Below are 23,454 nucleotides of genomic sequence, written 5' to 3'. Positions count from 1 at the left end.
TCTATACGAGTATCACACACTACAAAGCAACCAAATAACTGCTGTATGTTGCATAATGTAATGTTCATATTTAGCATGTTATATTGGATAGAAAGCTCAACCATGAAGATATGCAATTCTGAGTGCTGCTTAAATATCTGTCTCCTCGAGTAATGCAGGATAGGTCTCAGGAACAGCAGTTAAGATGTGTGTTATTTCTTAAACACCCAAGGAAACTTACTTTCATTCTACTATGTACAATACACTCAAGACATGGTACCAGAAGAACATAATGCTCACCCACATAGTAACTATGTTTTTATTTTCATCTGTATAGCGCCTTTACTGAACAAGTTCTCATCCATAATGGTATTATCGCTATTTTAACCATTGCACTTTGAAATCGAAATGTCTGTGTATGAAAAATGCAGTCATTCCTTTATTAAGAGATGGAAAATTGTCTTATTTATATAACAACAACATGGCAGGTTTAGTTTAACTATACCTAAAGAAATCAACAATTTAATTAAATACATACATATATATATATATATATATATATATATATATATATATATATATATATATATGTTGTAAACTGTAATATAAATAGTATGCTGACAAGCAAGTCAAAGGACAGATGCAGAAAAGCAGTTGGTAGTAATATGTTTTATTTGATTAACTTAAAACATTTCACATGTACGTTCACAGTTTGTTAAGGATCCTTCTCCAGGTGCTATTGAAGTGCCAACATGACTTGACAGAAAGACAAATAAAACTGGTATGTGCCCAAAACAGGGGAAACTACACTTCAGTAACCTGTTATCCATTTCTTTTATAAACAATAACTGTTTTAGTATTCTTTGTTATTTTACCAAGCTTATGTGCTCTGGAAGAAATCAGCTTTTAAAAGTGGAAAAAACCTGCAACACATACTTATTGCACAAGAGAGTGGTAGTAAAAGTCATAACATTTATTAGCCTGTGTTGAAATTATCTGTAGATGTACAACAGTGCTGTATGACATCTTATGGTTAGCACTAAAAGAAACTGCATTAAATTATTTCCACAAGAAGCTAAATGGAAACATTATATTTTTGGCTACTTAAAAGTTGAGAAGACTAGCCCAGGTATGATATTAGTGCAAACATCCTCATTGATTAAGCCGTGCTAATCATGGACTATGATTTTATGTTTATTATAGTTCACTGATTATTTCATCAGTCTATTTTCCAACTTCACAGTTGTTTCAACAACCTACGATTTCTGCTGTATACAGTATACAGTAAAGCTCAGCAACAGGTCTGCCAAAAATATTGACAAAAAATGCTTATCTGTTATAATCATCATCTGGTGTCTGTACATATGGAACCAGGAAAATGGTCACAAGATCCCACCAGTGATCTATTCAGGTGACATGCCTCTTATATGTATAGCCTATACCTTTTTCACTGTCATCGCCATCATTACAACTTGTTACTCTGAAAAAGATGACTGTTATACCACAAGCACAGGTGCTATCACATTATGATACTTAAGGAGGCAGTAATGTCAAGCGATGGAAACATATCTGGCCTAAATGGAATATAATTAATGTAGAGTACATTTTAACAACTTTTATTATAATAACAAAAACAAAAAGGTTTGTTACAGATAGACATATTAAACAGCAGAATATATATGTATGTAAAGGGTAATGTCTGTCACAGAAGCATCAGTAAGGTCTTTTCAAAATAATAGCTGTCATTTAAATGGGAATAATCCACTCAAGAATAAACTAGCTGATATAACAGAGGCTTCTTATTTCTAGGCCATTCATTTAAAAGAAATTGATGCCATGGCACAATAATAAAAAAAATAAAATAAAATCAAATGTCGGAAAAACAGTAATAAGTTGAATTAAAATTACCTTTTCTATTTGAAAAAGAAAACATTTACACTAATTTATGTTATGTACATTTTATATATCTATTTTCCATGGTACATTATAACCATTACTGTATGTCTAACTTATTAGATGTGTCTGAAAACCAGTAGTATATTCTACGAATACCTAGCAGCTTCCTCAACCCAAATGAAGGAATTGAAAAAGCAATTGCAGTCTGTCACAATGAGAAAAGAAAGCTAGCCAAACCCAATCTATTCAAGAAGAGTTTTGCTGATAATAGAAACTGTTTGGCACAGCTGTGTCCTGTGTTTATATATACATTCCTAATCACATACAAGCACACATACATACCTACAGAACTTGCACACACACACATACAAAAGCAGGTATTTATTCATGGAAAAGACAGTTTTGTAAATATGGATGACTGATCATTTTAATTTATTTTAACACTGTATTGTCATAAAGAAACTTGTTATAGTGAAAAACCTATTCAAATATCTACATCTAAAATCTTAGGCAGTGAAAAAGCATATTGTTGACCAGGAGTGTTGAATGATGTATGTTAATTGTCAGAAACCTCTGAATGCTTTGCTTAGTTGCCACACACAAATTCACATATCAGAACAAACAATACTGTTATTTTTTTTCCTTTGTTTTGTTAAATTTGACTTCAGGAAAAAGGTCTGCAACTTTCAGATAGTTCTTGAAAGTGTGAAATCGAAGCAATATTCAGAACCATAGATGAAGAAAACACTGCAGCATTGGTGTAATATACACAATGCACTTTTTATCTGTAATGTACATCAATTACTTTACAACAAAGCATTAACAAAAGGCAAGAAACATCCAGAGGGAACCCCAAAATGCAACTTGAAGCCTTAATTCACAATGAATGTAAGTGATCAACAAAACATGATAAGCCTTTCCCCACAAACTTTTTGTAAGCTGGTCATTAACTTGTGCTTGACCTAACCTTTCATCCTTAACTGTTGATTTTAATTCTGTTTTTTCTCATTAACGAAGTATATAGAGCTATTATGTGGACCCCAAACAGCTATTTTACCTTCATCAACAGAAGTACATTTTTTGTAATGAGCTGGTTTAGGGTTATCCCTCTCACTGTTGTCTTTTAAGCATTATAAACATGATCATCACTAGAGTAATTAAGGCCATTCTATGGAACAGGCTTTAACAAACTAAACTTGCTGGAGAATGTCTTGTGATATGCATGCACATGCATGGTTCTTGGATCCTTGCTTCTTGGTCATGTCCTAGACCCAGGAATCTGGAGATGCAGGATAGTGGCTAGTCTCATAGTTGAGTTCACTGTATGGACGAGCAGCTGAATAGAAGTCAACATAGTTTCCAGTGGATTTAAGACCCAAGTGCATGTTGTAGTCACTGACTGGTGGACGGTGTTGTACTTGGTCTTCAAAGAAGGACTCCTCATAAGTCCTTGTGGAATTCTGAAAAGGCTGATATGTTTCATATTCTTTTCTACTAGCCTCTTGAGGGACTGGCTGGGTTCCAACCTGTCAAACAGAATCAACAAGCATTGGCTTCTTAGTTATGGATAAAACTGTAAATAAATTAATGCTGGAAATTTTTTTGTAATATACAGCTCTTTCTGACTGTGTATATATATATATATATATATATATATATATATATATATATATATATATACACAGTCACTACCTGGACAGAAACTGTTGGATTGCAGTTAATATAACATTGTGACAAATGTTCTGCTCGTAGCCAAACAAATACTTAAAATATTTTCTTTACATAAGTGACTTTATAAACATGCTGGTATATAAATACAACAATTGAACCAATCCTACTTTAGTAAATGTATTTAGGATTATTATCCTTATTTGATATATGGTATTTTCAAAAGAGGCAAACTGAAATGCACTGTTCTGCTATGTGGAATAATAATCACAGGTACACACAACTTTCTATGTGGAATAATAATCACAGGTACACACAACTTTCTATGTGGAATAATAATCACAGGTACACACAGTTTCCTATGTGGAATAATAATCACAGGTGCACACGACTTCCTATGTGGAATAATAATCACAGGTACACACAACCTCCTATGTGGAAGAGTAATCACAGGTACATATGACATTCTTTATTCCTAAATCTTCAAAAGCAGAAATTGAGTATTATGTCACTATTGACAGTGAAATCATTTGCCAGTGGTTGTGTCTTCATTATATCTGATGGCTGCTGGGGTGGTAGAAGTAGCCCTTATGCTTTAATTATAAAATTAGGTAGCAGAGTCATGGCACTGGCAAAAACTCCCCATCATAGCTGGAGTAGAAGTCAAGTTTAGAGCTTGAAATATTCACATATCACATTTATGTTTGAGTATCACTAGTTACAACATTTCTAGATAGCTACATGGAGAATTTTAACAGTGTATCATTAGCATTTACTGCTTATAAAGCTGATCACATTTCTGGAAATACATACAGTCTTACCTGTCCTATATTGTTTTATACAGATCTGTGGCTGGCTCAACCAGCACCCTGTCCAATGAAGTTGCAGCCCACATTTCAGCAAGTGAGCAGCAAACATCCACAATCAGGTACCTGGGGATAAGCAAATCAGGTTCTGTCTCTGTGCCCTGCCCCCAATCGTCCCTCCCTTCATTTTTTTTTCATACATAGAGTGCCACAGCTAAGTGTGCCAACTTTTCATATGCTCAAAGTGGAGCATTTTATAGCAGAAACATTATATTTTGCAGAACAAACTACCTGCAGACAGTGCATCAGTTTCTGCCAAAATAAAAGCTTATTATTGCAGGATCTGAGCTGGTTATACTGTTCCATGTAAAATTTAGGTGTTTCAGGTCAAAATAATTATTTTATGCAACTATTAAAGGAAGGTTATAAATTTTTGTTGGTACTTGCACATTATTGCAACCACCAGGTTCTAAATGACTCACTCTGCAGTTGTGCATGGTTAGGATGGGTAAACAGCATGACTGTAAGTAAAACTGCAATGAATGCTATGGTGTGAGCTGGATGTAAATGGTTTGCAACTGAGTTTTTCCCCCTTCTAAAGTTTCAGTACTATTTACCATGGATATCAGTTTATAAAATTCCTAACACATTGAACATGTGACAGACCTTTTCAACGTGGAACTTGAGGAACATGGACTTTTTAATACTCAAAATGAGGAACATTCATCGTAATGAGGTACATATGAGAGGCCTGTTTCAAATGCCCCTCACACCTAAATTGTCTGCTGGCAGCACTTTAAAATAGCAAGTTGTGAATTTGTTCTGGTGTGATATGTTTCCACTCACCAAAGTCTGTTGATGCATGCTCAATCCAAGTATAAAGTATAACATAGCATGATACTCAAGCATAAGCAGTCACACCATCCAAAGGGTGATACATGTATGTAGAATGCAAAAGAACCACATACTCTTATAAAAAAACAGCACAGACATAAATCAGACGTGTGAATGCAATATCACTACATTAAATGACATTAGTGTGAAATTTAATTTAGGTGACTACACAAACAAACCCATAATGCTCCATACCCAAACCAAAAGTTTCACAGTAACTCCAATGCTCTGTGCCTGAGACACATTTTTAAATAATAAATAATAAATTCAATGCAATATGATTTTAACACATTATTTAGAAAAGAAGTGCCTCTCTTCTTGAAGTTGCCCTCATTTACATATCTGTTTTCCTCAAATGTGCTGGAGTTATTTAACAATTAGATCCAGTAACATGATATGACCCTTCTAACAATGCTTCTGTTCCACGCCCATATATTACAAAGTCTGTCTCTAATATTGCAAATAAACAAAGTTTGTGCGGTGGTGGTGCTGCGGTAGCGTTGTCGCCTCACAGTAAGACGCAGTCCTGTTCGATTCTCAGCTAGAGCGTCTTCTGTGTAGAGACATGCGTGAATGGGCGTACCTTTGTTGAAGGTTGTGCGTCAGGGCCGGCAACTCGGCACGTAAAAATCTACTGCCAATCATTAGCAGACCCGAGTTCCGCTGTGGCGACCCCTAACTGGGAAAAGCCAATTGACAACGTCTCTAATATTAAGGGGCAATCGCCAAACATCCCAACCATGCACAACTGCAGAATGAGTCATTTAGAACTTGGTGGTTGCAATAATATGTTAAGTACCATTTTTTTTCTCATAAAATCTCAGGACATTTACAATTGTCTATATATATATATATATATATATATATATATATATATATATATATATATATATATATATTTTTTTTTGTGGGATACACTTGCTGAAATAGGGAACTGTCTTGCCAAAGAGGGACCGGGGGGTATCTCTAGGTACAGCCTTGAGGTTTTCCATTAAAAAAGTGTTTTTTTTTTAATATTTAAACTGCAGTAAACTGATTGCTACAGTGTAGCTAACATTTGCCACAGCTTAAACTCTCCAGTGAGTGCTACAATTTTAGTAAAAAAAAAAAAAAAGAAATGTTTTGTACTGTAGCAAACTGCTTGTTACAATGCTACAAGCATTTGATAGAGTTTTAGGCCACACAGGGAGCACTACAGCACTCAGATTTAACTTCAAATGCAATAACTAGCAAAAGCCATTATGCATTAAAGAGTGATCAGGATCACCGAATAATGCCCCATTCAACACTTTGCACCCGGGTCAACTACCCCTCTTGCTCCACCCTAGCTACGCCATTGGTCTTACTTTCTACAGTTACAGGATTCTCATCAAAGCAGTAGAAGCAGGGTAATATAACAATGGCAGGTCTAAACCTTGTCTGTTTGACACAGTGACCCACCTTAACGCGTTTCCTGTCAGTTTCTCCAGTACCGTCACACTATGTCAGCACAACCATAGCACCACAAAAAGCATGCATACTGTTCCTCTACTACCACTGTGATATACAATGTTGGTTTACCTTGACAAAAACGAACATGAACATGTTGAATGTTCAGAATAGTGAGAAATAAAGTCGCGGGATGAAACGTTGGCTAGTCCGATTTTCGGACATTTGTTGTTCACACATACATCGTGCGACTATTTATAGGTAAACCCAATGTTTATATAAACGTTAATTAAAGTGAAGCTCCATGTTGCAAAGTAAAAACTGCATTAATTTCATAATGCGGTGTTTATAGCTTAAGTAATTCAGAAATAAATGTAAATCTTGAAAAGTGCTATTTAGCTTCAATGTAACTGTATTTACCACCATGGCCAGGAAATGCCTGTCACTGTTGCAGTCAGCATTTCTCCTTTATATGATTTAGGTTTTGACCACAGAGGCTATTGCAGTTTATTACAAGCTTCTAAGCTGCTCTTACAGTTGAAAATCATTTGCAAAGAGTTACGGCATAATGGAATGTTATGCACTGAAGTCAGCTCCCTCTAAGTTTAGGGATAAATGCATTTAGAAAGAGTAAAGCAAAACCTACAAGGATATATGTTTAAGTGATTGTATTATTTTACTGGTACTAATGATAAGATATTTTAGAGATTAAGGAGTTATCAGGGAAAGGATCAACCCATTGCTTATTATATATTTATATTTCTTTTCCAAATGTATGTTTCTGCATATAGTAATGGAAGATAATTTCCTTCATCACTTTCACTTTGTTATTAAAGCTAGATCTCACACTTTTTAATCTGTAAGTTTTCTCTGTTTCTGAGAACTAGGGCTGTGACTCATGAAAATGTTACAAATAGCACAAATCATTTCAAATTGCATATTACAAATAGAGCCCTATATGATGATAGTGGTAATTGGACAGAGCAATTAGATCCCATTGCCAGTGTTACTGCTTACCCCAAACCACTTTAATTGAGTTATGCTAATTTCTGCTATGTAGGAGAGTACTACAAAGTGCAGGGCAAATGAACTTTCCACTGTGCTGAACTGAAAAAAAAATTCTTTAAAGGAAGTAAACACTTAGCTCACACCAGATTTGAATCTCAGGTCAGACAGCCTAACACAGTGACCTCTGAACTTCCTGCCAAGCTATCAATGCACAGCATGTAGCTTCAGTGCCAGGTTGTGTAGCAAGCACATGTCCAGCTGCACCTCTGGGCGTACCTACAGTACCTGTGCCTACCATTGCATCATATTGCTTAATTTGCATACTGTCACATGACACATGCTTACATAAGGTGAAGCAGACCAGGATAACTAAGTGGTAAGCAAAGGAGCAGCACATTAATTAAAACGTATTACGGATATCAGTTTGAAGTTCTTTTACCAAAATTCATCATTCAGAAGTCTAATTTTCTTTTTTTTTTTTTTACATTTCTGATATCGGAAATAAATTTAATATAATGTCATGCACACATTTTATGTTGCAGCATTGAAAGCATGGCCATTATCCTTTGACAAATATAACCACCATCTAATTTCTTGGTTTATTTAAATTGCACAAGCTTTTAACGTGACAATTTATTTAACCTCTTTGTCTTTTCTTTCTCTACCATCTCTTGTTCTCTTTTTTGTGCAACAGTTCTTACAAGCAATTACGTGGACACAGATTAATGTCTGTTTCTTGTGCAGTTTTGATATTCTAATTGCTGCCTTTTTTATTTTACATGAAAGTTGCTACTTATCCATTTTTATAGAAGCCCTTGTCTATCAGTCTAACAACTTTAGGCATGCCTCTCAATGTTACCTCATATTTCCTAATTTGCTTCATAAATGTTACTGTTACCCACTGTAAGGGGATGTGATATATTTACTGTTAAGATTTCAAGGCAAAAATGAATAAAGCATATTGCAAACACAAAAACAAAGTAGTTGTTCTCCTTTTTATATGTTTGTTCTTCACATTGCAGACACTTTTCCACATTTTAGACATTGTTCTTTTTATAACTGCATGCCAAATTTGTCATGTAAATTTGCCTTCTGATGCAATGTAATATTTTCCCTTTTTGCTTGCCTTCTCCAAGTATCTATCTCAGGAAACACTCTATTTCCAAATCATGTGCCTTATTTGCTATAGCTTAGTATACTGGTACTATAAGAGAGAGAGAGCAGACTTAAGCTGCTCATAGTATTACTTTCAAATCCTTCACTTATTAAACTATTTCTCCTTCCACACTCAAGCTAACTTCATCATTTGTAGCCACCACTGTTCTTCCTTTTCAAATGAAGCCACACAACTTCATCTTGGTAATTGTTACTTGGTTATTTTTTATTCCACTGCTTACATTCTGGCAAGTATTCTATCTGTTGTTAGTTTTATCTTCAATTTGTCTTGGGCTAGGAAATTAAGGTGCAGATACCCTATTTTTAAATGTTGCTACAATTCCAGTAGCCAGTACAAGTAAGATTTTAGTTCTAATTCACACACACACTGTCTTATTTCACTGTGATGTCCATCCCTGCCCTTCATGTACTGAACTTTTTGTCTACATCTAGTCTAAGTCTCCTGTTTTGTTTGCTAGCAGCACTAAAATCAGATCAGTGCGAGTGCTTGATTGGATCATTTCTTCCTTCTCTTTAAGGAAACTCATTCTTTTCTGTTACTTGCTCTTTCGTCAAATGTTCCTTTTTCTATTAATATTTTTAATGCGGTCTCTCTCCCTGCCTTATTATAGTTTCATAGTTTCATAGTATAGTACTAGGCTATCTGCCCTGGGGCATTTGTAAGCCTAGCCACAGTGATGTGGCATTTGCTACCCCATGAAATGGTACAAAAATGTACAGAATAAATTTAGAATACTGTGTCTAGTAGTGACACAATGAAGGTCCCCTTATATAATAGAATTAGTTTACTGTGCCCCTGTCTAGCAGTGACACAGATGTGACCCCTGGGGTAAACTTACGATCTCCCATCCACTCATCAAGATTTCTCTTGAAGAGAGTCAGTGAGGGGCTCTGCCTAATACGAACTGGGATCTTGTTCCAAAGCATGGGAAGCCTCTGGGTTATGAATCTATCCCTCCAGCATGTCCTATTCATACTTGTGCCGAGGTTTAAGTCTTTAGCTCTCGTGGTCCTGATGGACTTGGATTTTTTGAGGTGGAGCATGTCCATCAGATCCTGACTGGACATGGCCTTGTACGTCAGGCAGAGATCACCTCTGAGCAGGCAGTATGATACTGAATAGAGCTGAAGTTTCTTTAGTCTGGCAGAATAAGACATATGTTGGAGACCCTTGATCCTCTTGGTGAGGTACTTTTGTGGTCTCTCCAGGTGTTGCAAATGCCGGGTGAGGTACATACCAAATGGGGCATTGTACTCAATCATGGGTCTGATGAGGGAGGAATATAGGGGTACAATGACATCCTTGGATCTGGATGTGAATCCCTTCATGATGAGGTGTGCAAGGTGAATGTTTTTCTAACCACTTTGGCAACGTGGGTATCAAATGAGAGGTCACTGTCGACTTGGGTCCCTAGGTCTCTGATTACTTTTTCAGTACTCAGTGGGTTGCTGTCTATGTGATAATTTGTGGGTACTTTGTTTTTCCCAAAGGGGATGACTATACATTTTTTGGCATTTAGTTTAAGGCCATGACTCCGGCACCAGTTGTCCGTTTCTGTGAGGCCTTTTTGTAGGATGTGTGTGTCTGCTGGTGTATCGACTATGGCGCCTAGTTTGCAGTCATCTGCTAACTTTGTCAGCCACAGCCCTCCCGTGTTTGCTTTAACATCTGAGAAATAAATGCCGAACAAGAGGGGTCCCAGGACAGATCCCTGTGGGACACCACTTGTGACTGGCTTTGAGTCTGACATTGCTCCAGCGATTTTAACTTTATGGGTTCTGTCCTTTAGCCAGATTGCAACCCATCTAGTGACATAAGGGTTTACATTTAAGCTGTTGAGCTTATCTATGATGCCTGAGTGGGGTATTGTGTCGAAGGCCTTAGCCAAGTCCAGGTATGCTGTATGGACTGCTTTGCCCTCGTCAATGGCTCTAGTGACTGTTTCAAAAAAGTCAACCAGGTTTAAAAGGCAGGATCTGCCCTTTACAAAGCCGAACTGGGTGGGGTCAAGTGTCTGTAGGTCCCCTATGTCTCTGTTTATGAGTTCCATAATGATTCTTTCCATAGCTTTGCAGACCAGGCTGGTTAAGCTTATGGGGCGGTAGTTTCCAGGGTCTGTAGAGGCACCCCCCTTGTGGAGTGGGACCACTGTTGCTGTACGCCAGTGTTCAGGTACATATCCTGAAGTAAGGTTAAATAGCATTTTTATGTGTGGGTTTAGCTCCTCTTGGAGTTCACGTAACACGCAACCCGGGATACCGTCAGGTCCCATTGATGCTGTGTTTTTTGCTTTGTATAGGGCGGTTCTCACTTGGACATCTGAGATGACAGGGAGATTACATTCAGCTGGGATAAGTATTTCTTCTTTTGGGGGTGAAGGAGGGGAGAAATTTGCACTGAACCTGTCAGCCAGAATGTTGGCAATATCTGTGGGTTCAGTGTATTTTTTATTGTTGTGAACCAACTCTGAGCATATCTGAGGGTTTCCGCCTAGGTTTCTAACATAGCTGAAGAAGGCTTTGTGGTTATCTTTAGTGTCCTTAACGATTTTTCTCTCAAAGCTGGCCTTGGATGTTTTTATGAGAGAATGTAGTTTTCTGCTAATGTTGATCAGAGATGTCTTCCCTCGTGGGATTTTGCTCTGACATGCAGTAGCTTCCTTCTTTTGTTATACAATTTGTTTATGGCTGAGGTCCACCAGACAGGATGCTTACCTTTGGTGGAGAGGGACTTGGATTTGTTTGGGATTGCATGATCCATGCATTCTTGGAGATGTCCATAGAAAGCATTTGTGAAGGATTCGGCATCGTGGAATGTGGTATCCACTGGCACAGTGGGCTTAAAGGATACCATCTCAGTCTTAAGAAGAGTGAAGTCTGCTTTTGAGAAGTTTTTCACTGTGGTCTTTTGTGCTGGGGGTGGAGGTGGGATATGTATATCCAGGGTGATTAGTTTGTGGTCAGATCTCACTAGTGAGGGGTATACTTCTGGTGTGGAGCATTTTGTCCCCATGTTTGTGATGATCAGGTCTAGTATATTATCTCTCCTAGTGGGAGAGGTGACTAATTGTTCCAGTGCATTTGAATTTATGAATTCCAGGAACCTTTGGGCTATGGTATTAGGGCTGCAATAATGTACCCAATCTATGTTTGGGTAGTTGAAGTCTCCCAGTATGATGGTATTTTGTGATACATTCATATCTTCCAATGTCTTCAGGAAGGCTGAGTGGAGTTCTTGAGATTGGGAGGGTGGTCTGTAACATGCTACCAGTTGTATAGCAGTTTTGCCTATGGTTAGTTGCACCTGTACGGTCTCTGATGTTTCATGTGTTGCTACTAACCTGGAGGTGTGGGTGTCCTTGATGAATATGGACACTCCCCCTCCCTTTGTGTTTTGGCCCGGGTTTTGGGGCCAAAAAGCATGATACGAGGTATAGCCTGGTAGTGCTGGGGTGCTCTTAGGAGCCTTGAACCAGGATTCAGTTACTGCACAGACGTCGATGTTCTCCATGCTGAGGAGTGCATCAAGTGCCTGCATCTTGAGATTTAGACTTCTGGCATTGAGCAGCATTACCCTTAGTTTTTTTCCATTATTGTTTTCTAAGGAGGTGGGTTTGTCTTTTGAGCCTTGCCTAAAAAAGGCACTATGGGGGTGGCAAGAGCCTTAGCCAATATCCGGAAGCCCAGTGGTGACAGGTGTAAGCCATCCCTTGCGAAGCAGCGTGGCTTGTCCAACATGTCATCCCAGGCAGACAGACATTGGATCCCCTTAGAATGAAACCAGTACTTGAGTCAATTGTTAAAGCTGATCATCTTGTCTTTGTATTGTGGTATCATTCTTGGTGAGGGCAAGATGCTGCTCAGGGTCAGGGTCATACCAGCCTGGACTACATAATCGAAGAGCTCCTCTATGTCTCTTTTCATGTAGTCCAGGGAGGTACATCTCAGGTCATTCACACCAGCATGGACAATGACGGAGTCATATTTGTACTTGCTTTGGAGTGACTTGAGTGCGTGTGTTATGTGGCAGATCCTAGCTCCCGATAGACAGCTCACAGTCACCTTCTCCTTGTTCAGCCTGGTCAGCGGGACATCAGTGTGTCTGACTATAGAGTCACCTATTACTAGTGTATCAGGCAAGGTGTTTGGCCTAAAGTGGTTGACACACTGATTTATTGAAGTATGTGCTGCATGTGTTTTGTTTTGAGGTGGTGGATTTTTGGGTGTCTGCTTTGGGAGCCTCTGTTGTTTTGGTAAGTTTTTTGTTAGAGCCTCCGAATATGTCTTTGTGTTTTTATGTGTTTGGTTTGCAGTTGTGGTAGGTCTATGTGGGACTGGGGTTGTTGTGTGTGTGGTTGTCATCTCCTCCTGTCTGGTCATGCCAGCCCTGAGTTGAAAGAGTTCAGCCTCCAGTTTGGCTATATAGTTGCATCTCTCACATGTATTTGTGTTTGTTGGGAGGAGGAGATGGCTGTCTGTGTACATGAGACAATTGTAGCATTGTCTCAAGATATCCAGATTGACCAGCTGAACTGGAGACAACGCCAGTAATCTACCACTCGACATGCTAGAACTGTATAAGGAAGTGCTGTACCTTTAAGGGAAGTGGATATTCACAGGGGTGGTAAGTAGATGTAGTTCTTTACTTAGTACGAGAGTGCTTACTTAGTAGAGAAGTATTGAGAACAAGTGCTAGGCTTATAATATAGGAAGTAGTCTGGTTATACTACGAGTAGAGCTTCCTTAAGGGAAAATTTGAAGAGCAGACTTGGCGGAGCCAGAAAAAGTTTAACCTTGTTTAACCGGCGCTGCGCTATGTGCACAACCGTGCAAAGCCGTGCAAACGCGGATTTTAAACAGTGAACTACAAAAGAGCTAGAAATGGTCCAAAACAACCAATTACTACAGCTTCTTGTGCTGAGGTCACTTCCTACAGGGACAGGTAGGCTGCTTAAGGCTCCCCACTCCCACTGGTGAGCAAAGAAACTTCCTTCTATCCAAGTAAGGTAATGGACAACACAGGAACTACACCACAGCCCAGAATACAGCAATGCCTGTAAACTGGTCTAGTCGAGGAAGGCGGGAAAACAAGGATTATTTTTTTGTTTTTTTTTTTGTTTTTTTGGTAGAAACACACAGAAAATGCAGAAACAGTGATAAATTAGTTACACAGGCTAGCACACTTTAGTGGGCAGCCTCCACAGTTAAATTAAACAAACGAACATTCGATCAAATTCGACTAAAATGTAACTTTAAGTGCAGATTTTAAAATAATGCAGCAAACAGTTAAAAAAAACAGTTCAAGCTGGTTCAGGGTAAGCTACAGAAGCTATTCCAAGTGAAAAAAAAAAGCAAAGATACTACCCATCCTACCCTACCCATTATTACGTCTGGTACACCTTTCCCCCTTTGACTCTACTGTTGCTTTCTTCTGTCTCTGGCCTTTCCTACTCTTTCTCTATGGAACCTCATATTTTCAGTCACTATTTCCTTCCTTGTTGCTCATTCTTCACTATGTTTCTTGCTTATTTCTTATTTTTCCTTCCTAGTTTCTCTCTCTATTTTTCTAATCCTTTCTTCTTTTTCAGAAATAGGTCCACTATCTTCCAACTTTTAAAAAAAGTACTTCTTATTCCCAATCATCCTTTCCAGCCATTCGTGTTTTCGTCCTCTTTACTTTCTTTTGTTTTGTTTTTCTCTTCCACTGTCCTATTCTCACCGGACTCTTTCTCTACATATTGTAGCGCTTTGTTGTTTTTATTTCGAACTACTACTTATTTCCTTCCCAGGCTTCATATATAGCTTTGTTTTGAACTAGCCAAGACCTTTTGCAAATCATCCATCTTTCATAATGCTTTATGTATATGAACTGCTTGATATATGTGCTGGGGGAAGGTGCTGTCCGTTGGTGAAAGTAACTAACCCTTTTGTTGTTAGCTTATTCTAAACAGTCAATAATCTGGCTTTGAATGACTAGTGTGCATTTTTGTAAAGCAAGTTGGAATGCTGGAATACTTCACTGTAGCCATTTTATCCCACTCAGAACATACCCTTAACTTCTTTGCTCAAGAATTTTGAACCAAGCCAAACATATTATGGACACAAATCTAAAATCAGGGACAGTTTTAAATAGTCTAATTTACATAAGTTAATAGATTAATGGGTTTTCCTGAAAAAAAAGTGTGAAATTCTAACAAATATATTGTCTAACTTTAATCCAGGGTTAAAAATGAAGCAAAACCAGGACAGTTCTGCAAAATTCTAGACAGCTGAAAGGTATGCCTGAGGTGTACACAGGTAATAAAATGGCTGTAATTAATGGCTGCAGAGATTATCTGTAGATGAAAATGACTTACCCTTGCTGATGTTTGCTCATTGTTAGTCGCTGATTTGGCATTGTTGAGGCATTGTCACACAGTGTATTGCATTTACTGAAATCAATGTAAGATGATCATTGTTGGGACTTATACGTGTGTGTGTGTGCGTGTGTGTGTGTGTGTGTGCTTGCACATGCATGTTTGTTGTGGGGGTCTTTCACTTTTCATCACAGTCTGATATCAGCATTATATATAATAATTTTCTTTTCCTTTTCTGATTAACATCTTAGGTGAAGCCCCATCCTTTGTTTATAGCAAGGCCAGGAACATTAGAAGTTTTGTTGAATTTAAACCTAGACCATATGGGAGAAACACTAAAAGATGTGAAACTAATTGTACATTTTGTATATTTATACAGCAAGTTTTTATTGCCCTTATTTAAAGAAAATTATTAAGACCAGTGCAGGGGATGACTGTAACACTACAAAAGTAATTTACAGGGCACAGTGCAATGAATGATGCATTCTATGTGGGCAAGACTGTAAATAAACTCAAGTGTAGGATTTCATGTCATCTGTCAGAAATCCGCTCTGGATGTAAAAGTAATGCACTAGCCAAACACCTTTCTCTTCATAAAAGACACACAGGTTTTAAGTTCCAGATCCTGGATCGCATAGACATTGGTGATCTTGAAGGAGACATCCCAAATATTCTGGAGAAACATGAACTCATGTGGCAATTAAAGATGAACTCCTTTAGGAAGCCTGGACTAAACTACTACTGTTCAATTAAAAGTGTAACTGGAACTTAGAACATTGCCACATTCTTTACATGACTAATTTTATTGTATTTTATTTTATTTTATTCTAACAGTTGGTTTTACATACCATTTTAAATCACAGAAAAAAGCGTTCTCCGAGGAGAAACAAAAACTGTATAAATAAACACATGTCGTGGAACCAGACCTGATACCAAAAGAATAGTCCAAAGTAAAATTCTTCCGTTTATTCACAGCCACAAAATAAGTCAAGTGGTTTCATCCGCCACACTACAGGACTTTATCAAAGCAGTTAACATCCAGTCACAAAGTGCTTTTATCCTTGAATTAATTAACAGCAATTAAGTACTTAAATAATTCAATTATCCAATAAAAGTGTTCATGAACTTTTAAAACATTTAAGTAGTCATTCCAAAATCACAATATATTAGTTACCATTTTAAATGAAAACAATTATTATGAATATTAAATAATTATTAATATGAATACAAAACAAACATATGTTGTTCAAAAACTTTCTATAAAAACTTTCACAGTTTTTATAGAAAGTCGCTCTTTCTTTAAGTATAGGTATAAGGGAAACATGGTCATTCAGACCTGGAGGGTTGGTGGCATTTAACAAAATCTGCCATCTATACTCACTTCTATTGACTGACTGACTTATGGTCTGATCTTACTATGGAGGACATCACACGGGGGGGGGGGGTCAGTGTTGTCCCACGTTAGTGAGTACTATGTCCAGTACATTTGACCCTCTTGGGGGTGTGCTGACTAGCTATTCCAGAGCATTTGCACTGACAAAGCCCAAGAACCTCTGAGCCAGCATGTCTGTGGTCATGTATGTTTCCCAGTCGATGGTCGGATAATTAAAATCACCCATGAGTAAGGTGTTGTGCTGTATGGCATGTGGCAACTGTAAGTCCAGGTATGCAGTATGATTTTCCTGTTTCATGGTGAGGGACCATTAAAGGTAGCTGTGTGGTAGGGTCTTTGCCTATAGTTAATTGGACATGGAGTATCATACTATTTGACCAGTCTCAAGGTGTACTTACCCTAAATGAAGATGGATAAACCTCTTTCTTTGATTCTTTCATGCTCAGTTTGTGGTCTGAACATAGGGAAGCCAGGGTGCTTTCTGTGCATTTGAACAGTATTACTGCAAGAAGGGCAACCAGTTGTTTGTAGTCCAATATAACAAACTTAAAGAACAGGGAAGGTATGCTTAAAAACAGGTTTCAGCTACTGTGTATGGCTGTGAAAAATTGTCTGAGTATGTATATGGATAGTATAATCTGCTATGAGACATCACAAGTCAATATTTGCATTCTGAAGCCACTGGACAAAGCACCATTACAACATCAAAGAATCCTTTTCACTCTACAATTATGTGATTTGAAAAATGTGCATAAACTGGGAAGTTCAGCTTATTTGAAAGAAGGAAAATGAATAATTGTCAACTCATGACTCAGAAGTGATGTCTGTAGTTGTGTATCGGATGAAACAGTGCAGCACTTTGTGAAGTATACAGAGGCTGATGCTGACAGCAGTTGTTGAGATACCTGTAATGCCAGAATGGTCAAATAGAAATAAGATGGCAACAGTGCCAGTACAAATGCACTGTCCATGCCACACTGATAATTATGTACATAATTTGCTGTTCAAATCAGAGTCTGTATAACCAATTAGCTTTCAGATAAAATACTGGCACATGTTATGTTAGAAAATAACAAGAGATATACTTTGCACAGTCTCATCACATTGAGATGATGGGAAAGAACTATCATGTGTTTCACAAAATTAATAAGAAACAGGAAATGGTGATGATAAAACTGTCAGAGTCTACAATATTATTTCTATTAGCAAAATATTTCTTGAAAGACAAAAGGTATATCATGACAAAATGGCAAGGTGTTAAACAATAAGATTGCAACATCAAATTGAGAAGCATGAGGAATGACAAGAAACAGTTCGGCAACTTTGCCTAAAATCCCTAATGTACAGGAAAGTATATGTGGCACTGATGGCTGTTCCTAATCCTTAATGTACACAACAGCATATGTGGCACTGCCGGCTGCTCCTATTCCCTAACGTACAGGAGAGCATTTGTGGCACTGCTGGCTGCTCCTAATCCCTAATGTACAGGAGAGCATATGTGGCACTGCTGGCTTTGCCTAATCCCTAATGTACAGGAGAGCATATGTGGCACTGCCAGCTGTTCCTAATCCCTAATGTACAGGAGAGCATATGTGGCACTGCCAGCTGTTCCTAATCCTTAATGTACAGGAGAGCATATATGGCATTACCAGCTGTTCCTAATCCCTAATGTACAGCAGTGTATATTTAGCACTGCTGGCTGTTCCTAATTCCTATTATATAGGAGACCATATGTGGCATTGCTGCTTTTTCCTAATCCCTACAGTACAGTACAGCATATGTGGCATTGCTGGCTGTTTCTAATGTACAGGAGAGCATATGTGGCACTGTTGGCCTTTTATAATCTGTAATGTGCAGGACAGCATATGTGGCACTGCCTGCAGTCCCGCTTCATGTTTTCACTTCCCTTTGCCAACTTACCAATAGCTCCAAAGGTTATGAGGAGTGACTGCATGAACATGAAGCACCTGATGGTCATCTGGAAGGTACATGAAGAGGGAAAAAACTCAGTAAGAAACTGCAGTAGTGAAAAAAGTTAAATCCCAGACCGTATACTGCTGAAACAAAAGAAACAGCTGCATAAAACTGAACTGACTTCATTCAAGAACATTCATTTGCCACAAAAAGTGTATTCCATAGATAACAGTTACTGTGTAAGGAATATATAGTTGTTTTTCTGGGCTACTCTAAGAGAGGCTTATTACTAGATTGTTCCCATCATAGCACATCAGAAACTAACAATGTGGTACTTGCTAAGATAACACAGCCACATGTGGCCGTGTCTATCAGAAGAGATACAAAAACAACCAGATATGGAAACTGTTAAATCTCCTAAAAAATGGCTTCATTTCAAAACATGTTTATGACTTGTATATAAGGTCATAGGTTGGTACTAGGCTATCGGCCCTAGGGCGTATACAAGCCTAGCCATAACAATTCCCTGGATATTTCTTCCTGCAATATTTACTTCCCTGGACCCCTTGTCTAGCAGGGTGACTGACGTGATCCCCGGGGTGAATTTCTTATCTCCCATCCAATCATCAAGGTTCCTTTTGAAGAGGGCCAAGGAGGCGCTCTGCTTAACATGTATGGGCAGTCTATTCCAGAGTATGTGGAGTCTCTGGGTCAGGAACCTATCCCTCCAGCATGTTTTGTTCATTGTGATGACAAGGTTTAGATCCCTGGAGCGTGTGGCTCTGAGGGATTGGGATTTCTTTAAGTGGAGCATGTCCAACAGCTCAGGGTTTGACATGGCCTTGTATGTTAAGCAGAGATCGCCTCTGAGTAGACGACATGCCACAGAGTATAGCTGGAGTTTTTTTAGACAGTCAACATAGGGCATCTGCTTTAGGCCTGTGATTCTTTTAGTGAGGAATTTCTGGGCTGTTCCAGCTATTGCAGATGTCTTGTGAGGTACATAATAAACAGGCTCTATAATGGGTCTAATGAGGGATGAGACCATCGTGGGACAATGTCCTCCTTTTTTCTGAATGAAAAGCCCTTAGTGATGAGGTGTGCCACAGAGAAGGATTTCCTGACTGTTGTGGTGATGTGGTTATCGAAGGTGAGACCACTGTCCATCTGTGTCACTAAGTCTCTCATCACACTTTCCGTGTTTAGTGTACTGCCACCTATGTGGTAATTCACGGGTACATGTTTTTTCCCAAAGGGGATAACTATACATTTCTTGGCATTGAGCTTGAGCCCATGGCTCTGGCACCAAGTATCTGTTTCTGTAAGGCTCTTTTGTAGAATATCCATATCACGATAGCACAATATGATTAATAGCTATTAATAACTAATAAAAGGTTATTTTTGATACTGCATATTCCATGTGACATAAAGAGAGACAGAATATGAAGTGTAATTTAATTTAAAAGGTGGGATTTAACATGCATATCTATTAGTCTGTTTTGATTCATAAACTACAATGCATTACATCAATTACTGTAACTAAAGTTATTGAGTACACCTTCTAAAACAATCAAATATTTGCATGCAAGGACACATGCCCTGTATATGCATCACACAGCATAGCATTGAGCAGCACACTCAACTGATAAGCACAAGCACTTACACGCCTCACACAGTAACAGACAGAAAAACACAAACTCAGTGTTTTTGCAGGAGGCAAGTCCCCCGCACTCCCCGCTATACCATGATCTGACAAAAAGATGCTGTGTTGCTTCTACATACAGGGACTGCCAGCACCATACCATGATCTGACAACAAGATGCTGTGCTGCCCAGACATACAGCAACTGCCAGCACCATACCATGATCTGGCAACAAGATGCTGTGCTGCCCCTACATACAGAAAACCCCAGCACCATACCAAAATCTGACAACAAGATGCTGTGCTGCCCAGACATACAGCGACGGCCAACACCATACCACAATCTGACATGCTGTGGTGCCCCTACATACAGCGACGGCCAGCACCATACCATGATCTGACAACAAGATGCTGTACTGCCCAGACATACAGCAACTGCCAGCACCATACCATGAACTGGCAACAAGATGCTGTGCTGCCCAATCATGCAGCGACTGCCAGCACCCTACCATGATCTAACAATAACATGCTGTGCTGCACCTACATACAGGGACTGCCAGCACCATACCATGATCTGACAACAGGATGCTGTGCTGCCCAACCATACAGCAACTGCCAGCAACCTACGATGATCTGACAACAACATGCTGTGCTGCCCCTACATACAGGGACTGCCAGCACCATACCATGCTATCACAACATGATGCTGTGCTGCCCATACATACAGAGAACCCCAGCACCATACCATGATCTGACAAGATGCTGTGCTGACCAGACATACAGCGACTCTCAGCACCATTCAATACACACAAATCTTGAAAATACACTATTTTGAATAATATGGAATTCAAGTGATCAAGACACAGCTGAACATATTCAATTAGCTGTATCCACGGCCAAGTAAATGGAGCTCATATCTAATCTAAGTGTCATGTCTATCTACAGATACATATAATGTGAGGATACTAAATGTCACATGACTGCTATCTTTAAACAGCTTCCCTTCATGTAAAATAAAACACATTCAGTCAGTTTGCATGTGTGTCTTTATTATCTCAAATGATACATGCTAGTGGTAGTGCTGAAAAGAACCTTAACACATTGCTCTTCTTGTTTATCAAAAAAAACCATACAGTTTTCAACTCAATAGTTCTTTTTAGTGCAACAGGGAAGTAATTATTTTTTCTTTTCTGATCTTTTGTTTGTTTGTTTTTTTAGCTATTTGTTAATCAGGAAAGTGGATTAGTAAAAACACTCTTAGTCACCAGCAAAGCCTAATACAATCTATACAAAATATTTACTTTAGTGAATGATAAGTAATTTTTCAGCATAGTTACAACAGAAAGTTATTCATAATAATTCACAGAGCTGTTTTGTGTACATCAGTATATAGGGCAAAGGAAAACTGTAACATTGCTAAGCTCAGACAAGCAGAGATTAAAATTTAAATAGGTTGTGAAAATACAAGGACGGCCAATGGGAAAATTTAAAGGGCAGTAATAAGATGAATTGCCTCTAAAACAGCATCATTCAAAGATATTAATGAAGTGATTAAGAAGATATTGTCTAAAGAAGGAACATTTAGAAACATTTCAAATCTCAAAGTGTATAGAGTGCCAAAGTGTTCCGATAAGTTTAGAGAATGATCTTAGTACTCAGTGTGAAAGGTTGTCTCTATAGGCTGACAGAGCCTGGGTAGCTGTCACCTTAACAGGTTATGTTTTATTATGCCTAGAGCCTTAAATTCTTAGTTGCTTTTTTTTGTTTTATCTCCCTCTTCCCAACTTTTCTTTCCCCACTCTTTGTGTTCTTTTCAGTATTCTGACTTCTCTCTTATTTCTACTCTCTTGTTCCTAGTACTAATTTGGGTTCTCATGTAAGAAGCTAGATGCTTATTATTTTATATCACTTAGTTTTGTGTCTTCTGTATGTCCACTACTATATTGCTACTGCTGTTTGCACACATCCTTGGATTTCCTTCTGATTATTCAGTATGAACACATTTCAACTTATAATCAATAAAACCGTGTTTTATACTCAGTGGTGTTTTTCCCTTTTCCTCCAGGTTGTGTGACCATTTTTTCTTTCTTTTTTAAACACATTTCTTGCATTATCACTTGTGACATAGGCAAACTTACATTTATATAAAAGTAATCAAAACATATTAAGAAATTCACATTTACAAATATTATATATCATATATGTTGTTATATATCATATAGCCGCAGCAGTATTACATACATTATTCAATCCCTGCTTTCTCTTAAACCTCATTTCTCCCCCAAAACATTTTCAGCACGCATTGTTCCCACAATTTCCATTTCTTCTATGTAATTTATTCCTATCCTTTTCTAATGATCCCACTTCCTGTTCTTTTATCTCTGTTACAATATTCACCACTTCAAGTATGGTTGGTTTAGACTTTGATTTCCATTTTCTAGTAACTTGTTTTTGGCAGCCACCAGAATTGAACTTAATAAGTCCTTGCTATGTCTAAGCAACTAAAATCCTGTATCCCAGCTCAAAAAAAGAAAAATCCTTTGTTACACTCATTTGCTCACCCAGTATTCCTGACAGAGTACTCTGCAGGAAATTTTTAATTCATTAAACTCCAAAAACATATGCTGTTAGGTACCTTTTTCTTCCTCGTTATACCTTCAGCATTTGTCATCTACCTGAGGAAATTTTTTTTTGGATTCTGCTTGGGGTATACAAGTACCTATATAAACACATCCAGGCAAAAATTAAATCTTCTAAACTTGCATATTTGAGACCCATAAATATTTCCTTTCATTGTTTCTTTGTGAATTGCTTATCTAATTTCTCTTCCCAATCTTTTCTGCCCTCCTGTAATAGATTCCTATAGTTATCAAGCAATATTTTATATGCTGTACTAATTATCCCTTTTTTAACAGCAGCTTCTTTTCTAGAGTCAACTAAAAACTCAGTCAGTGCAGGTCTTTCACTTAGGATTCCCCAATTGAGCAGCATTTTACCTTCTCCAAAGATGATGCCACAATACGAACAAAAGATTATTGACTTTAATAATTGGCTTAGTTTTTGGTGTCATTCTAAGGGGATGCAATATTTGCCAACAGACCACGCTGCTTTGCCAGGGATGGTCTGCACCTCTCCCCTCTAGGCTTTTGAATATTAGCTAAAACATAGTGCCTTTTTTAGGCAATGCCAAACTGAAAGTACTTCCAATATAACAAATGAAAACCAAGAAAATCTAAAGGTATTACTGCTCAATGCTAGGAGTCTAAACAAAAAACTCCATTCCCTAGAAGCTCTC

The 23,454-nt window shown here is 38.1% G+C and overlaps 1 protein-coding gene across 3 annotated transcripts in view; it reads right to left on the bottom strand.

Moving 5' to 3' along the window:
* Positions 1-633: 633 nt before the first annotated feature.
* Positions 634-23,454, bottom strand: part of CTNND2 (catenin delta 2) — a 6,416,678-nt gene continuing 6,393,857 nt past the window's right edge. For all 3 annotated transcript variants that reach the window (XM_044064921.1, XM_044064922.1, XM_044064923.1), the window contains one exon: positions 634-3,401. In XM_044064921.1, coding sequence (XP_043920856.1) covers positions 3,141-3,401 — 261 coding nt within the window. In that variant the 3' untranslated portion in view covers positions 634-3,140. The remainder of the gene's footprint in view (positions 3,402-23,454) is intronic.

This window comes from Protopterus annectens, chromosome 3.part0 (genome assembly GCF_019279795.1).
Source record: "Protopterus annectens isolate FY-2018-M chromosome 3.part0, PAN1.0, whole genome shotgun sequence".
NCBI classification, from domain to species: Eukaryota; Metazoa; Chordata; order Ceratodontiformes; family Protopteridae; genus Protopterus; species Protopterus annectens.
The sequence above is the reverse complement of the archived record's forward strand: the minus strand, read 5'-3'. Positions and strand labels throughout refer to the sequence as shown.